Source organism: Ambystoma mexicanum, chromosome 11 (genome assembly GCF_040938575.1).
Source record: "Ambystoma mexicanum isolate Mex_15411 chromosome 11, UKY_AmexF1_1, whole genome shotgun sequence".
In the NCBI taxonomy this organism is placed as follows: Eukaryota; Metazoa; Chordata; class Amphibia; order Caudata; family Ambystomatidae; genus Ambystoma; species Ambystoma mexicanum.
This window is the reverse complement of record NC_090934.1, coordinates 1237677101-1237695749: the sequence shown is the minus strand read 5'-3', so window position 1 is coordinate 1237695749 and position 18649 is coordinate 1237677101. Positions and strand designations below refer to the sequence as shown.

General features: G+C 49.3%; 1 protein-coding gene across 9 annotated transcripts in view; it reads left to right on the top strand.

Annotated features, from left to right (window-relative positions):
* NEO1 (neogenin 1) overlaps positions 1-18649 on the top strand; it is a 1161518-nt gene that overhangs the window by 776730 nt on the left and 366139 nt on the right. For all 9 annotated transcript variants that reach the window (XM_069624609.1, XM_069624607.1, XM_069624606.1 and 6 more), the window contains exon 13: positions 13545-13689. In XM_069624609.1, the coding sequence (XP_069480710.1) occupies positions 13545-13689 (145 nt within the window). The remainder of the gene's footprint in view (positions 1-13544; positions 13690-18649) is intronic.

Here is an 18649-nt window from a genome sequence, read left to right as displayed (position 1 = left end):
CTCCACGGACAAAAGGGTGCTCAATGTCCTTCAGTGGTGTGTTTTGGAATTCCAGGACAGATGCCCACACATTCCTCCTGTCACGAGATAAGAACTGCACGTGTCTCAGCTGCTGAAGGAAGTTCAGGCCATGCTAGGCAAACGGACAATCGAACCGGCCCCTCAGCAGCTCCAGTGTGTGCTCCAGATACTTTCTGGTACAGAAGTCAGGGGGGTGGCACCCAATCCTTTATCTGCAGCGCCTCAAGAAGTTCCTCAAATCACTAAAGTTTAGGATGGTCACATTGCAGCACGTACTCTACCAACTGGTGGAGGGTGCGGGGTAGGGGTGGGGGGGATTTCCCGGCGACCCTCTACCTCGAAGAGGCCTACTTCCACATGCCCATTCATCACAAACACTAGAAGGTCCTACGGTTTGTCGTTCAGGGGGCGACATTACCAGTTCAAGGCCTTGCCCTTTGACCTAAAATCGCCCCCCAAGAGTATCCCCAAATGCCTGGCCACGGTGGCAGCTCATTTGCACCGCAAAGGAATCCATGTTTACCTATACCTGGATGATTGGCTCATCCGGTCTTGCTCGCACACACTGGCAACTCAGCACACCATGGAAACCGTCCAAATTCTGACTTCGCTCGGATTCTCAATCAGCTGTCTGAAGTCCTGCGTAGTGCCATCGTAGAACGTGCACTGTTCCTGGGTGCCTGACTCAAAAGTCTCGTCTGGCGACTCCCTCGGAAGAGAGGGTGATGGCCATCCGAGGAAAGGTCCTACGGCTGTCGACGGCTTCCGTGATAACAATGTGGTCCATCATCCATGAAGTCCCTGCAGGGGATGTAGTCTTCCTGCATCTATCAGCCTCCGCTCCAGGGAAAGGTGATGCCGGTCTTCACGGACAACGCCACCACCAAATTGAGGTAATGCTTGGCTTAGTTACCTGTAATCTTCATTACTCCTAGTCCCACTCTTCCTCATCCCAGTACTTAGCTATGAGGCAAAGAGCCTTATGCTTATGCACTGGTACAAGGAAAAGGGACTTTGAGGTAATACTGGGCCAATAAGTTGATTTTGGGGGTTTGGGGCAGGGAGAGTGGATGTGTGGGTTGGGTGGGACGGGTATTGTGCGATTAATCTTAATGGTCATCCATGACCAGGCCAGGCAGGCATGATATGTGGTATTAGTGGCTAGAGAGGCATTTTGGTGCAGCCAGTCTAGTCCTTTCTTAGTTTGGCTTGATTTATTTTTAACTGGGCAGCTCTGATAAAGCAGTCTTGCTAAGTGTAATTACCCAACTAGACTGCATTTTTTGCTATGACTGGCATTTTGGTGCAATTAGTCTAGGCATGTCTAAATGTGGCCTGGCATGCTTTACTGTAATGTTATTACGTGGCTAGACTGGTATACATTGTGCAGCCAGTTGGACATGTTTTCATTGTGGCATGGCCTTTTAATAGCAAAGCATTATATTAACGCTTTAAATGCCAGCGACGAGCCGGCTCGTCGGTAAAAACCGCTCCAGGTTGCCACCGACGAGCCGGCTCGTCGGTGGCACTTAAGGGGTTAATGAGGGGGGAAATGCTGGCAGGTTTGGGTGGTGAATACCGCGATTTTAAAAAAAACCCATTGGCACTGGGGGGGGGGAACCTCAATGGCACTTAAGAGGTTAAAGCATTAATGTTCCTGGGCACTGTTGGTGACTTGCATGTATTGGATTTTTGGATTGGTGTTACCTTACAAAACTATTTCAAAAGCTCTGGCCTTTTAGCCATTTTTTCTCAGTGTGCTGTATAGCGCATTAAAACGCATATTTATATTCTCCTAGTGCAGTGTGCGGCGTACCTCTGCAGCAGCACGTTCCTGCATATTGCTCAAGCGTGGTAATCTTGGCCAGCCAAGAGTGTGGCGTGACCCATGATTTGTTGCAGATTTGGGGGGGGGGGGAATCCCTCAGGATGGCTCGCAGGGGGGGGGGCCTCAAAGTTTGTGTTGCACCACTGTCTGGAAGCACAAATTCTGTGGCATTGGGCCATTCTTCAGCGCATATTCCTCATCCTGTTTCACCTAGCGGGTGTCAAGACCACCATTGCAGACCCTCTCAGTAGGGAGCTGCGGTCCTGCCACAAATGGGAGTTTCAGCAGGTGCACATGTCATCTCTTTGAGTGGGGGTCTCCCTCAGATCAACCTCCTTCACAACGGCTGCCAACAGCAAGTGTTGGTTTGCCAGCCGATATCGTCAGCAAAGGAGTCTGGGGGATGCCTTCCTGTTCTCGTTGGATAACCTCTTCCTGTACACTTTTCCTCCAGTTCTGTTGTTGAAACGACTGATCAACACACTCGGACTTTGCCACTGCAAGGTGATCCTCATAGCACAGTGTGGCCCAGGCAGATCTGGTACTCTGACCTGTTCATCTGTCTGTGGTTTCGGCCGTCAAGCTTCCTCCACTTCATCATGGCCTCTCCATAGAAGGAGGTGCAATAGTACACCACGACTCAGCATTTGTCCCTCGCGGCCTGGCTCCTGCAGCCTTAGAATTTGGACAGTTTTCGCTGCCTTTGGAATGCAGGAAGATCCTAGCTAAAGCCAGGGTCCCCGCTACATTGGCTTGCTACAAGCACAAGTGGAAGAAGCTGCACATGACTGCTTCTTCTGTACCTGCTCTCGCTGGCCTCTCCCACGCCTCTATTCAGGTGCACCTGGCCGCCATATCGTTCGGAATTCCGGAAGAAGTCTCAGCTTTTTGTCAGTTTTGGACCTGCGTGACAAAGGAAGGCCCTGTCGAAGGCTTCCAACTCCAGGTGGCTCTCTGGCTCTATCATGCATTGCCATTGTCTGGCCAACAGACAGCTTTCAGGCCGGCCGAGAGCCCGTTGCACCAGAGCCATTGCAGCAACAAGGTTTCAAAGGGATCGTGTCCTCCGACGTATTCCTTATCTTTGATAATTCGTCTCCAGCTTGCTGGCCTCGGAATTTTTTTTTCAGCAGAGGGCGCTGCGCATCGACGTCCGAGTTGATGTCCCTCGACAGCCACCGTATCGGCGCCGACGTCACCATGCCCATAAATAGCCACGCGCAGCGTCCGTTGCTCAGTTCTGTTTTTCCACGCTTCTCGGGGCTTCGGAATATCGTTGCTCAGTTCTTCAGTCAAATATACTTCATTATTCCTCGTGAATACCGACTCGTACTCGATGGCTTCCTCATCCGAACCGACGACACCACGGTCCGGCTTCAAAAAATGTTGAGACTGTGGAAAGAAAATGTTGTCGACGGATTCTCAGAGGATCTGTTTGTGGTGCCTGGGAGTCGAGCACCATTGTTCGGAGTGCGAGGACTGCATGTCCATGACGGCGAAAGCCTTGAAGGAGCGTAAGGGGAAGCTCGAGAGAGGTAAGGCAGTTAAAACTTCTTCGAAAGTTTCCTCAGCGGAGTCGAGACATTTGTCTCCTCGCCATCACAAAAGACCTTCTCGTTCTAGGTCTCGAAGCAGTTCCCATCATTCTTCGAGATCTAAGCATTCAAAAAAGACGTCGAAGATCCCCTTCCTCGTCTTCCGTTTCCCCAAAAAGAGTCTCCTGCCCCACAAAACATAGCTCTCAGGCTGAGTGGGAGGAATTCTGGAAAAAGATACTTCGCGTCTTCGAGAAAGCAGCCTCGACCCCCTCGAAGACTGCTGAGGGTGATACCCTGGGTGAAAGACCCGAAAAATCAAAACGCTGCGAGTCGCAGCACCCGGCGAAAGAAGCTACTCGAGAGCGTTGCAAACCCTCGAGTAAAGGCAAGGTCGCATAGATCTGCGTCTTCGACGCACAGGTCAGTCGATTCGACGACGTCTTCGATGCCGAGAAAGGACAAACCCACGGCCACCTCACAGCCAGTGGCCATACCCAGAGCCTCGATCACGAGAATGTCATCGACAACCTCGAGTAGAATTCCGATACTCTCGAGTTCCTCGCGGCCTCTACCAACTTTCTCAACGCCTTTTTCGGTGGCTTCGAAGCCTTTAACGTCCACGTCGACGTTTTCTCAGCCAATTATGACGAATTTGGCCCCTTCTGCTCTAGAAATGGGATTTATACCATTTCCAAGATCTGATCATTCCAGAGCCTTAGCATCTATTTATGAGGAAGGGGAGATTTTGGATCAGGAGAGACCTTTTGAGTTGCAGGGATCTGCAACTCCTGTACCAGAGGAATTTACCTCTGAGGAAGGTAGGTTTAAGGACCTCCAAGAATCCTTACATGAAGCAAGTGGGTTGGACACTTCCCCAGAAGTGGAATTTGCCAAACCAGACCCAGGGGAACATGCTGAAACCCCTTATAGAACCTTGATGGCAAGGATAATGGAGTTTCTGGGGTGGTCTACACCTTCACCTGCTTTTCAGTAAGACCACCTCACAGATATTTTGGTTAAAGGTCCACAGGAGGATCCTGTGGTGCCATTTCATGCGGCACTACAAAGGAAAATATTGGCAAACTGGGAAACCCCTGAGGTTATCCCGGCGGTTAACAAAAAATGATCAGCCAAGTAGAGTGTCTACTGCTGACCCTGAATATTTATCCAAACACCCAACTCCGGAGAGTCTGGTTGTTCAGGCAGCAACTTCATCAGGTAGTAAATCGGCTTACCCTACTGTTCCACAGGACAGGGATGACGAGAGATATGATTCTATGGCCAAAAAAGTCTTTTCTGCATGTAGCATGGCGTTAAAATCCATCAATGCTACTTGTACGCTCGCAAGGTTCAGCCACACACTTTGGGAGTGTCTTCATCAGCAGCTGACTGCCTCCCGGAGGGAGAAGAAAGGGAAGCGTTTCTCAACATCATTAAGGATGGTAAGGACGCAATGTACGAATCCCTTCAGACTGGCATAGATTCTGCTGACAGCATCAGCAGGGCCATGGCGGCAAGTACAACAACCAGGAGATTTGCTTGGTTGCGAAAGTCTGGTTTTGCTCCAGATGTACAAAGCAGACTCTTGAATATGCCCTTTGACGGCTCTTCTTTGTTTGGTAAGAAGGCGGATGACAGTTTAGAAAAGCTTCAAACATCAAAGGCAGCTGCAAAATCCCTGGGAGCTGCAATCCGTCAGACATCATATCGCCCCTCAGGAACCTCTTGGAGAGGTGTCCTTTTGTTTCTATTCCGCATTCGGAAGAGGCAGAGGACAGCCAGTTCAAAGGTGTCAGATAAAATTCACCCGAGGTGGACGGGGTAAAAATACAAAAGCAGCAGCAGGTGCCTCTTTACCCTCGGCATCTGCATCAGCCGCCTCCAAACCGCTCTGAGGACACTCCTCTCAAGACACCAGTAGGGGGCAGGTTAACTCAATATCTGACGGAATGGCAGGCTATTACGTCAGATGCTTGGGCATTGGAGACAGTTGCCCAAGGTTACTGCCTGCCTTTTCTACGCATCCCTCAGAGTCATCCACCGGGGAACAGCTCTCTGAAAGTTCCAGATCCGCGCCTCTTTCAGGAAATTGTAGACCTGCTAGAGAAAGGTGCCATAGAGCCGGTACCTGTAGCGAAGAGGAACACAAGGGCTAGTACTCCACCCCCCCCCCTACTTTCTCATCCCGAAGAAAGACAGAGGACTGAGACCTATCTTGGAATTACGAGAATTTAACAAATTCAATTCAAGTTCAAGATGGTAACTCTCTCAGATCCTGAGGTTCGCAATTGGCGGCTCTCATGATCAATTTCGAGTTATGCCATTTGGGCTGACCTCTGCCCCGAGGGTCTTTGCCAAGTTAATGTCGATAGTGGCGGCAAGTCTAAGGGAGGGATTCACGTCTACCCCTACCTGGACGATTGGATGATCAGTGCTGTAGCTTCGGAACAAGCTCAGATCCAGCTAGATTGTCTGACACTTCCTTCACAAACTGGGCTTCTCCCTCAATTTAAATAAGTCACAGATGATACCATCACAGAGGCTCCAGTTCATCGGAGCGGTCCTGGACACTCTCTGGGAAAAGCCTCGCCACCAAAGGTGAGGGCTCAAGATATTCTGCAGATGGTCACCATGTTTCAAAATGCCCAACATCTCCCAGCCTTCGACTTTTTGAGGTTGCTAGGCCTCATGGTATCCTGCATCTTCCTTGTGGCAGAGGCTTGCCTGAGAATGAGATCGCTCCAATGGGCACTAAGAACCCAGTGGTCGCAGTTCTCAGGAAAAATTACAGATCTCCTTCGGATTCCGGACAAGGTAGCCCGAGACCTTCAATGGTGGGCTTATCGAGAGAACATTTTGAAAGGAGAACTGTTTTGGCAAACATGGCCGGAGATAACAGTAGTCACGGACGCCTCACTCACGGGGTGGGGAGACCATGCCAACGACTTGACCATCAGCGGTCGTTGGTCTCCATCGGAGTCCAGACTACACATCAACCTATTGGAGCTGAGAGCGATCAGACTAGCGCTGAAAGCTTTCCTACCATCAGTACAGGGGAAATTTTTTCCTGATAATGACAGACAATACAGTGGCCATGCACTACCTCAACAAAAGAGGAGGCGTGGGATCACTGCCACTGTCCAGAGAGGCAATGCAGCTCTGGTTTTGGGCAATTCAAGAAGGAATCTCTCTATCGGCAGTTCACCTAGTAGTAGAGAAGTACTTGACGGCGGACGCTCTGAGCAGGCAGGGCACAGTTTCCCATGAGTGGTAACGAGCTCAGGAAGTCCTTCAGGAGATCTTCGCCCTTTGGGGAACCCCTCAAGTGGATCTGTTCGCCACCAGTACCAACAGGAAGTGCAATCTGTTTTGTTCAAGGGAATTTCCCTCGAGAGGAGCTCTAGGGGACGCGTTCGTAGTGGACTGGGAGTTTCCACTCCTTCCACCAGTCCCTGTCATTCCTCAAATGATCAGGAGGTTGAGAAGATTCCGGAGGACCATGATCCTAATTGCCCCAGACTGGGCCAGGAGAACGTGGTACCCGGACCTTCTGGACATGTCCATCTGCCCTCCAATTCGCCTTCCACTCAAGAGAATCTTCTCTCACAGAAGGGAGGTCAGGTTCTCCATCCAGGCATCAGAACCCTCAACCTTCGCGCTTGGCTTCTGAAAGGTTGAGATACAAGGATTGGGACCTCCCTGATGACGTTATGGAGGTGTTGTTTTCGGCCAGAAGGCCAGCAACAAAGTCTTTATACCGCCGCCGTTGGAACAAATTTTGCAGCTGGTGTAGAGAAGAGAATATCAACCCATTTTCATGTGGTACACCAACAGTGTTATCCTTTCTACTCTATTTGGCAAAATCAGGCCTTCAAGTTGGCACGATCAAGGGCTATCTCACAGCGCTATCGATCTTCAAGCACACTGCAGAGGAGCCATCGTATTTCAAATTACCCTTAGTAGTACAATTTCTAAAGGGATTAACTAATGTCTACCCTCCCAGACCATTACAAGTTCCCTTATGGGACTTGAATTTAGTCTTATATTTCCTGATGGGTACTCCTTTCGAACCACTCCACTCTTGTTCGCTAAGATTTCTCACCCTTAAAACTGTCTCATTAGTGGCACTAACATCTGCTAGAAGGGTGAGCGAATTACAAGCTCTATCTTGTAACCCCCCTCATACCATTTTTCATAAAGACAAAGTTGTCCTACAGGTGAAGCCTAATTTCCTCCCAAAGGAGGTTTCTGAATTCCAAATCACTCAGAAGATTACATTCCCTTCATTCTATCCTCCTCCCCATCCGGGGAAAGAGGAAGAAAGGCTACACAGGCTGTACCTAAGGCTGGCTTTAAGCTTTTACATCAGCAGACTTGCTAGGATTAGGCAAGCAGACCAACTATTCATAGGTTACTCGGGGCACAAATTGGGACTACCGATAACAAAACAGACCATTTCCAGATGGATTATTTTGGCCATTCTGGAATGTTACAAACTAGCAGGGAAAGAGCCTCCTCAAAATCTTATGGCTCATTCAACCAGGGGTATCACAGCCTCTTCGGCCCTCCAAAGAGGGGTTCCGGTTCGAGATATATGTGCGGCTGCCACATGGTCGTCCGCACATACCTTCACAAGATTTTACAACCTGGATTCCTCCTCTAGTCAAGAGACTAGGTTTGGCAAAGCAGTATTACATTCTGTTCATTCCTAAAAGGAAACATGGCGTTTTTACTCCCACCTCCAATTACACAACACTTCTATGGGAGTCTATCAAAGATAAGGAAAATGTCAGAGGACACAATCCCTTCGAAGAACAAGTTTACTTCTTACCTTGTAACGTTCTTTCGATGGGATGTTCCGACGACGTATTCTTTATTGCCCCTCCCATCCATCCCCGCAGTAACACTTCCCTTGTGGTTGCAGCTTACGCTCCTTCAAGGTCAATAACCAATTCAGGCATGACTTATCTTATGCTACAAAACGGAACTGAGCAACGGACGCTGTGCATGGCTATTTATGGGCATGGTGACGTCGGCGCCGTTACGGTGGCTGTCGAGGGAGGAGTCCAGAGTCGGCCAAGCAGTAATCCGCAACCTGTTCACTTGAGGCACGTCTGTTCCAGCGGTAAGTGTATTGCTTCTGTGAAGCCTTACCACCTCCCGTGGTTGTTTATATGTACTGCTGTATAATCGTATTCATGAGCATGTGAAACCATGCAAGGCCCCATTCTGTAGAAGGGACACGTTACTTAGCTGTAGCTATTGTTCTCCAGCATGGGTCTTGCATGGATTCAAGTGCAAACTCTCCTACCTTCCCCTCTTTGGCTCTTATTGGCAGGGCTTTAAGTGGGCCGGGGCCTGCCGGGGCTGGGCCCCGGCAGGCTCTGAAATTTCGTTTTGAGGCGGGGCCCTGCCGGGGCCCAGTAATCTCCCCTGGCAGCCCCGGCCACTACACGAAAAGGCATTTTTTTCTACAGCCTGAAGCGCTCGCTCATTTGCGAGAGCTTCAGGCTACAGAAAAAAATGCCGTTCAGCCATAATGGTGGCGCCGCACCTGCGAGGCATCCCTTTAATCAAGAGATTCCCGTCGGCCGGCGCCACCATTATGGAAAAAACGTGAGGCCGCTGAAAGCAGAGGCCTTGCTTTCTAAATACTGGAGCTGCCGCGCATTCGCGGGAGTTTCAGTATTTAGGAAAAAGGTCTCTGCTTCCAGTGGCCTCACGTTTTCAGCCTTAATGGTGGTGCTGCCCCTCCCCAGCTGGCGAGGGGCAGCACCACCATTAAGGCTGAATAGGCAGGCGCTGTCCCCTGCCAGGCAAGCCTACACAAAATAAATGCAGAGATCAGCACCCTCTCCCCATAGGGGAGAGGGTGCTAATCTATACGAAAGGCTGCCTGGCAGGGGTGGCAGTAGCCCATTGAGCCCGGGCTCGTTAAGGGGGCGTGGCCTAACGGGCCATCAAGACCCCCGCTGTTAGGCCACGCCCCCTCGATGAGCCCCGGCTCGATTTGTAGTGCCACTTAAGGCACTGCTTATTGGTCATACTGCCACTTTATGTGCATACGAAATCTGAAGATGGCTGCCAGGGGAGTGGCTTAGGGAGAGGACTGTCATTTGTTGGGGGCAGTATGACCCAAAGGACAGCGATTGGTTTAAAGGAGAAATAGTTTGTAAGTGAAACTGTTTTTTCTTTTACCGAGGATTCCCAGCCTGACGACGGGGAATATTCATGAGCATGCTGCAGAACAATAGTTACAGGTATGCAACTTGTTCCTTTTTGTAAGGTGAAAACTATTAATTTAGGGTTATTTTAAAGACCCTGCCAGCCAATTGTATACAAGATTGACCAAACATGCCTAGCTCATGATCAATCTAGTTCCCTGTCCTGTGCAAAACCTTCAACATTGCCCTTTTGTATGGTATAAGTTCCAGAGTTTGAGCCACAATAAAATAAACTTAAATATAGCCACATAGTGAAGCGATTAGTGGGCGTGCCATTTGATAATGAAAGTAATTGTTTTAAGAATAATTTTCCCCAAATACCAAAGACTTGATATTTGAGTTTGGCACCATATAACACCGCCAAAGACACTCGGCCCTAAAGATCTCTATACTTGGCACAATGGTGTAAATGCTAAAATGTTTAGAAAATAAGTGACTCCAGCCCATCTTTTATGTAAAACCACACTTTTAGCAAGTTGAGGGGCCTGACAAACCTTTTAACTAAAGCGCACGCATAAGTAATTAAAAAAAAAAAAAAATAGTCCATTTGTTTCCCAGATGACCAATGACTGGACATTGCTTTTGTCTTTGTGCTATTAATTGAGTCCCTTCTGATCACAAATGCTCAATGCTTTTGTTAGGCCAGTGGGTGTTCTTTATATTAAGCAAAAGGTCTGCGAGTCCCTCTACTGGTACAAACACAGCCCATTGACCTGTTCTTGGGTGGAAGGCTCCCAGGAGAGTCTCAACCACGCTTTAGCTCACCGTGCTTTTCACTGAGGAGACATTTCCATATGCATATCAGTCTTTGTCCCACCCAAAGACAGTCAGCACCAAAATGCTAGGCACATCTCCTCTGAACAAGAGTACCAACAGCAACTCCAGACACGTGTTTTTGCTTAGTCAGGCCTCATTGGTAAGGTGGCGCTGTGCCTTGATGTGCACAGTGAGCAAGGGGTTCACCTTTGTATTACCCTGGTAACTTAGGGTGAGACCCCAAGTACCTCAAAATATGCAAAAGGTCCGGTAGTCCCTCTAACAGCACTATTATTCACATTTAGGGAAGTGGAGAGCACAACTTTAAAACTAAATTAAATATCCCTGGTAAGTATTAATGTAGTGTACAGGAAAAATGTCCATTGGCAGATGAGTATCCCCAACGTCACGTTAGAAAAGGTCCATGGTGAGTGGAAAGTTCCCTAGGGATAAATGGGACAATGTCAGTTGCCTGTTTGCCTGTATGGTGAAAATGGAGGTAAGTGTCAGTTCCACCTCACTGATGTGGATTTGTTGGCAAACAATCCCACGGAGGTCCAGTAGAGATCCCAATGATGAAATCCAGAGGTCTGTTTGAGAACCAGGAGCTCTAGGAGGCGTTGCAGCACAACTGGACAGCCCCCAATCTTAACCAATGGGAAATGAAGTGAAGACCAGCTTCTGAAGTCTTTACCCTGGACCAGAGGAGCCCATGAGGGTAAGTACTAATGGATTTGGTTCCCTGAAATTCAGTTCTAGGCAGGGTGAACAATCCAGTAAGTTCAGGGCTTTTTAATAGGTGTTCTTTAAAATCTTGCGCCCAGTGACTTGAACCCTGGGCCAACAAAGAACCAGATGATAAAAGGATAAAGATCTTCAAGCCAGGAGTGAAAACACCTGCAAAGAACACTAAAGATGGGGGGGGGGGGGAGTACCCAGCAGAGCAGATTCCAAAAGTTTGGTGGACATAATGGTTGCCCCATCCCCAGCCGACAATCCCGATGTGCAGATGGTGGAGGTGACCGAAGATGGCCCACGGAGCAGATGAGGTAATATAGTGGCATCACATAACTGTTGCAGGTGACAGCAGTGACCAGCACCAAGGTGGGAGACCCTGGCGGTAAACGGTGGGAAGCAGTGGTAAAACTGACTGGAGAAGGCCCAGAAGGCCTGACTCAGCACACAAGTGGTGTCAGCAGGAAGACTGAACTTCTAGCTGCAGAAAATGCACCTGAAGATGTGCCTATGCCACTGCATCCAGACAGTATGACAGATGAGGGCCTAAGGATGCAGTATTCTTGGGGAAATCCTTCAGCCGGTAACTAAACCTGCTTCCTCCTAAAATTCAGCAACAGACGAGGCCAGGGACTTGATTTCTCCTTAACTGCTACTATTCAGAAGAGCTGGCCAAAGTCATCCCACAAATCACAAGTGGGCGCGAGGTACAAAGGGGCCAGTTGGCCAACCAGTCTGTTTGGCCCTTAAGACTTCCACCGGATGTGATCAGAACAGCCCATGGACATAAACCAGTCTAAACCAATAAAATCCCATATGAAGGCTACCATGTGGGCTCACAAGAGCCCAAATTCCACATGTGCACAGCGGCTGTTTTAAGTCTAACTTGTGGTTCCTCGTAACCCTGAAAGCCACTGAAACACAAGCATGACAAGAAGGACAGCTGGCCCCATCCTACCTCCTAAAACCAATATAGGGTGTTCTAGTCACCCTAAAGAACCAATCTGGTGCTTCGGACTGGGAACCTTAAGAGTGACCCCAGTACTTGCACTACCCCCATCATTGATACAATGGAGTTAAAATGGAACTGTAAAGTTGTCGAAGACATCTTCCACCAATAGCTTGGTGAGAGAGAACTTGGTCGCTCTTGGTGGTTTGTCCTGAGGAAGGTTGAGAAGACTGTGGGTGATACCTGGTTGCCCTGGATCGGCCTAAACATACGTAGACAGTCCACAAGAGAACTGTATTGGACTTGTACACCACGAAGGAAAAAAGGTGCTAAAGGAAAGAACATATCCTATGATATAGGGTGACAAGAGAGACTTATTGGGAATTGTCTTCTCTTGTGCATCAGAAACATTCGTGTAAAATTTTATGTATGATGGTACGAGTTGGTATGCAAGGTGGTAAATGGTAAGGTGTTGTAGACAGGATCGATTTTCTGTAGAGTATCCATGTGATTTTAGTTGTAATTTGTAATATAAGTATTGAATACATTTGTGTACGAGAATTTGATGTAAGAGTGTTAATCCAACCTCCTTGCCCAAGATCCATGTTTTGAATACAATTATACTGTTGTCAAAGATGACTGTCCTAGCTTTTCATCATTTAACATTTTATCATGTCAAAGGAGAAAAGAATTGTCTAATTTCTTGGAGCTAGGTTATCCCACAATGGCTTTGGCCTAATTGTGCCTCTGAGGAAAAGATGCGTTCTGAAAAGCAGCTAAAAATCTGATTTTAGTGGTCAGCCATAGAAATGCACCTGTCCAGTAGACCCAGTGGTATTGTTCCTGCAGTTGCTGGGTGAGTGTTTTTTAGAAGGCATGATTTCTAGGGCATTTTAAGTGTGCCTAGAGTTGCCAGCGGACCTTTGGTTTTAACAGTGCACCCACTTTTCTGCTCACTCTATGCAAAAAGGCGAGTCCTCGCTCATGTCTGCCATGTGGCTGAAGCATCTCTGTACATCTTCTGCATAGCATTTCCTTCAGCCTAATGGATCTCAGTTTAACGTCTTGGTACTGCAGCAATTCACTGTGGAATGCTGGATACTTTAATAACTTAATCGTTAACGGCTTCCTCTAGAGAGTTCCATTGAGAAAACAAAGGACATGGATTTTCAAGAACATCTTTATTGCGATGTCTTGTGTTTTATTTCTGCCTGCAAATCTGCTTGTGTAATGTGGGCAGCCTTTTAATATGCTTTTAGACGAATGTTAAAATCTGCAAAACCCTTGACAGAAATGCTGTAGAATAGACTATTACTGCAGGGTCTTGTGCTGTACAGACCTTCAAAATATACAGCCAGTTGCCCTTGGCAGGAAGTTCAACACTGCTTTGTTTGTACGGGGTTGATCAGGTGTTTCAGGTGAGATTTCATTTAGATCCTCATGACTGTTTTCGCAACATTGTGTGTAATGTATGCTGGTTTTATGTTTTTCAGAGCATCTATGTTCACTGGCAGCCCCCACCTCCTGGTACGCACAATGGGCAGATCACTGGGTACAAAATTCGCTACAGGAAAGTGTCCCGCAAGAGCGATGTCACTGAAAGCATTGGTGGTGTACAGCTCTTCCAGCAGATAGATGGTGAGAATCTGCCCCATGGTTTCCTTTGCTTTTTGTTGCTTTTCACACAGACTTATATTAAGGCATTTTATATACAGGACTACTTCTGAGCTCCTTGCATCTCGTAGAAAAGGTTGTTGTGGATGTCCCATACAGACTCTTTGAATAGTAATAGCTTGTTGGCTCTTTCTTAGTTGTCTCGGCCATTACATGGATGGTGAACTCCTCAGCTATTCTTTCAGACTGCAAGATCCTCTGAAATGCCTTCTTTGAACGATAGCTAATTGGCTCCTTATATGTTGCTTCCTACACAATCCAGCAAATGCATGCTCAATTCCTTTTCTGTCCCACTCCTTTATTTAGAGGTAGCAGGTGAGCTTCAGTCCCCTCCTTTTTCTTCCCAGCAAGTGCCGGGAGCACCACACCATGTCCTATGTGCAAGTGGCTTCCTGAAATCGTATATATATATTTTTTTTTAAACATAGCCAATTAGTATTGTTTTATCTGGTTCTTTCCTGTCCCAAACATTGGAAACTGCTGTAACCTTGTGGTGTGGCCACGTACTGATGCTCAAAGCCATTAATTGGTTGTATAGAGCAAGGTACTTTTTCTGGCTGCATGGGCAGTGTTAAGAAATATTTTCTTTGTGCTGCTTTCCCTCCATAGACATCTATGGAATCCCCAACTTGTGGTGTTTTGAACCTGACCCGACCTTTGGGGGTAGGTAAAGCCTGTTTTGCTTTACCTATGCTAAACTCATCTGTTTAAAGGGCACTTATCAGTCCCAATGGCTATCGGTGCAGGGAGACATTGTCCCCCATTACAAAATCCCTTGTTTTGCACTGCACACATCACCTTACATTGAATTGCAATAGTGTTTCTTTGTATCCCTTTCCCTTTTGATTTAGTAACTTTATGGTTACTTATGATGTGTCCACCACAAGCTGGTGGCAGCAGAATTTTTCTACTGTGTTTATACATGCGTGCACTTTTGCATTTTACTGCATGATGCCTCCTAGTGTTCCTTATACTCTAACATAGCAGCACCACAAGATTTCGCTGTATCCTTTGTACAGTTGTATTTTGGCCTTCTACCGGCCCTCTCGTTCCGAATTTGCTATACATGGTAAGCTCTTTCTTAGGCAAAGTGGCGGTATGCGTTTGTGGGCAGATGTGGGGGTTTTGCACTGTATGGTCCCAGCCCACATCCGGGCCAACGTGTCTGTTCCTGTGCAGAAGTGTCGGGCTGAGGCTGTTAATGATTGGTCAGCCCCTGCCTGTTTGAATGGTGCAGATCCTTACTCATTGGGTGGCTACTCAAGCTTGAGATTGGGATAAAAGGGGTAGACTCATGCAGACATTCTTCAGATCGTTGGAACCAAGACCCCTTCGAAGAGGAGCATCCTGCTGAAGACCTAGAACTCATTGTTGCAACCAAACCAGCACTGTCTTCAACTGTCGCTGCAAAGCCCCTGCTCCCTTGCTAATCTCCAGAAGGCTTTTATCTGTGCTTGGTTTCCTAGACCAGTGGAAACAGAGTCTCGAACCCAGAAGGGATCTTCATTTGTAAACTAATAAGTGTGCTGGGACCAACTTGTGGAATGACCAGCTCCCGCCCGGGTTACCTCGCATCAGTATCTGTCATGAATTCGGACGTGGGTACCCACATACCCTCTACCTGTGAAACAAGAGAAGTCCCTCCTGCAATTGCAGCTCTACAGCACAACGCGGGGCCTTGAAGCTGCTTCTTTGTTTCCGGCGTGAGGGGTTCGCCTTCCACTGTTTGATCGCAGTGATAATCTGTCTCATGCCTGCATTGTTTCCCAGGGGACCTGGTCAACAGTGTAGTGGTCCTTTCTTCATTTTGACAGTTGTCCAGTGCCAGGAACCATCTTGACCCCAATCCCCCAAGGGGTTTCACGAAGGTGGTGGGATTGGACCACCCAGGAAGTTTGCTTTTTGTTTTTACTAGTTTAAACACGTACACATGCTTGTTGGTGTTGCCAACACTTGTTCAGCCTACTTAAGACTCCTAGCCTTCAATTGGAACTTGCTACTTTTATGGCATTGGTTCCCATATCTTCTACCAAGGGAAGAGCTGTTTGTGTTTAACTCTTTTATCTTTTACTTGCATGTTCTCAAAATGGTTTATTACTTACCTTATTGTCTTTCTTCAATTGCTTTTTCGATACTACAGTGATCTATATTTTGATCTGTTTTTAAAGTAAAATGTAAGTGCTTTTAAGCCAGAGCACTCAAAAGTGAATGTATACATGTGGGTAGTGTATGTTTAGTGTTTTACATGACTGATTTTTGCTTGATTAGAGTTGTTCAATGCCTAAATACATATAACTTTATTTCGAGGGGATTGGGTCCTCCGACGTATTCCATATCTGACAGGTAATGTCCACAGCTGTGCTGCTTTGGAAAATCTTTGGCGTCTGCATCCTGCATCGATGCGCCGTCCCCGAGGACCTCTGCCGACGTCACCCGATGTGATAAGTAGGACGCACGACGCCCATAGCCTCAGTTCCGTTTTTTCCGCGAACGTGTTCGCTTCGTGAATCTCGGTACGCCTCGACTCGTTGGAGTTTGCCGTTTTCAATTCTCGGTTCGTTGAACCTGTTCGGTTTGTTGTGAAGACCTGTTCGTGGCGATGTCTTCTTCGTCTTCAACCCCGCGTCCGGGCTTCAAGAAATGCGGGGACTGTGGGTCCAAGATGTCGGTCACGGACTCGCACAACGCCTGCCTCTGGTGCCTCGGGGAGGCCCACGATACGGACGACTGTGTCGACTGCCAGTCGCTCACGGCAAAGGCGTTGCGGGAACGCAAGAAGAAGCTGTCGGTAGGCCGGATGTCTAAGCCCCGGAAGTCGAGGTCTGCGGGGCTTTCGACGGATGACTCGAGGGGCGACTCTCCGCGTCATCGTCGGAAGTCCAGTGGGTCTTCTTCCAGGAGTCAGTCTCGCGACTCCTCTGCCTCTTTGAGGCATTCCCGGAAGCGCCGGCATAGGTCGCCTTCCCCGTCCTCTTCCGAGGACTCCGCCCGTCGGCGGGTTGCTTATCCCTCCATGCAAGCGACACCGGAGGAATGGGCTTCCTTCGGGAAGCAGATGCTAGCGATCCTAGAATCGCAGGGCACCGGTCCGTCCGCGCCTCCGAGTGGGGTCGGTCGGCACCGGTCGAGAGACACTGCTCGTACACCTTCAGGCTCGGGTGGTCGGCACGGTTCGCGGGAGAGGTCCCGCTCGGACAAGGGTAGCCGTTCTCGCCATGCCCGTTCCAGGTCCCGGTCCTCGACGCGCTCGAGACCGCGTGATCCTGTGCCGTCTTCGAAGAAGACGTCGACGCCGGTGGTGCCGAGGTCGTTGACGATTTGTCTCGAGGCTCTGCCTCCGAGGGGGTCGTCGGCGGCGCCTAGGTCGTCGAGAGACACGCTCGGAGCTCCGGCTTCGAGGCCTGTGTCGATGCCGCCGATGCTGGCGGCACCGCAGCTGACGTCGACGCTGATTCGCTCGACGTCGACGCCTTTTCTGTCGGCGCCGACTCGTTCGTCGCCCTCAACGTCTTTCGAGGCGGTGGTGTCGGAGGGGCCCCGTGGCACGGGGTTTGCCCCTAGAAAGGCTCTGGCTAAGGTCAGGCACTGCTTTGGTCCCCAGAGGTCTTCCTCTCCCCGCCTGGAGTACATTTCTGAGGGTGATGAAGGCTCTGATGGCGGCTTGGTTCCGGTTCCGGTTCCCGATGAACTTATCTCGGGCCATAGCCAGTTTGATGACCTGCGGCAGTCGCTGCATGATGCCAGTGGACTGGACACCTCTCCGGAGGTGGAGTTTTGTAGGCCGGAGCCTGCCACTCATGCCGATTCTTCATATCGGCGCCTTATGTCTCGGGTTACCGAGTACTTGGGTTGGTCAGCTCCCCCAGGGGAGTTCGTTCAGGATGATCTCACAGACATCCTTGATCTCGGTCCACCCACTGACCCGGTTTTGCCTTTTCATGTGGCTCTGCAGAGAAGGGTGGTGGTGGTGGCGGCGGCGGCGGCTTGGACTGCTCCAGAGAGTCTCCCGGCAGTGGGCAAGTCTTTGTCGCGAAAATACCGTCCAGCCAGTAGTGACCCCTGCTACTTGTCTAGGCACCCCACTCCGGAGAGTTTGGTGGTGCAGGCGGCTACGGCCCCGGCAAAGCAGCCGTCGTATCCTACCATCCCTCCGGATAGGGACGACAAACGTTTTGACGGCTGGGCGAAGAAAGTGTTTTCTTCGAGGGGTATGGCGCTTCAGGCGGCCAACTCCATATGTGCCTTGTCTCGTTTCATACACACTCTGTGGAACTGTGTTGCATTAGCGGCTGAACATATTCCCGAAGGGGACGAACAGGATGGTTTCCTTGCTATGGTTCAGGATGGCAAGGATGCCATGTGTGCAGCCGTTCAGTCGGGTTTGGACTTCGCGGATTGTGTCAGCCGGTCCATGGCGGCGAGCACCATAATGTGCAGGTTTGCGTGGTTGCGGAAGTCTAGGTTTGCTCCTGATGTGCAGTCCCGGCTCCTCAACATGCCCTTTGACGGTGAACACCTTTTTGGCAGCAAGGCTAACGAGAGCCTTGAGAGGTTGCAGACCTCCAAAGCTGCAGCGAAGTCGTTGGGCGCTGCAGTTCGCCAACCTCTGCCTTTTCGTCCTAGGGGACAGCAATGGAGGGGAGGTTCCTTTCGCTATTACTCGTCCTTCAGTAAAGCGAGGGGAGCTAGCAGTCAAAGAGGCCATCGTAAGAGTGCCAGAAGTGGAAATAAAGGTACTTGAGGTGCCAAGGCCGCTCGGGCAGTTGCCTCTTTGCCCTTGGGCAACGCTGCAGCTGGTACCACTCAGTCATGAGGCCAGGTCCCATGGTTCGCCGGTTGGGGGAAGGCTGGCGCAGCATCTTGTACAGTGGCAAGCCATTACTCGGATGTGTGGGTTCTGGAGATCATAACCCACGGCTACTGT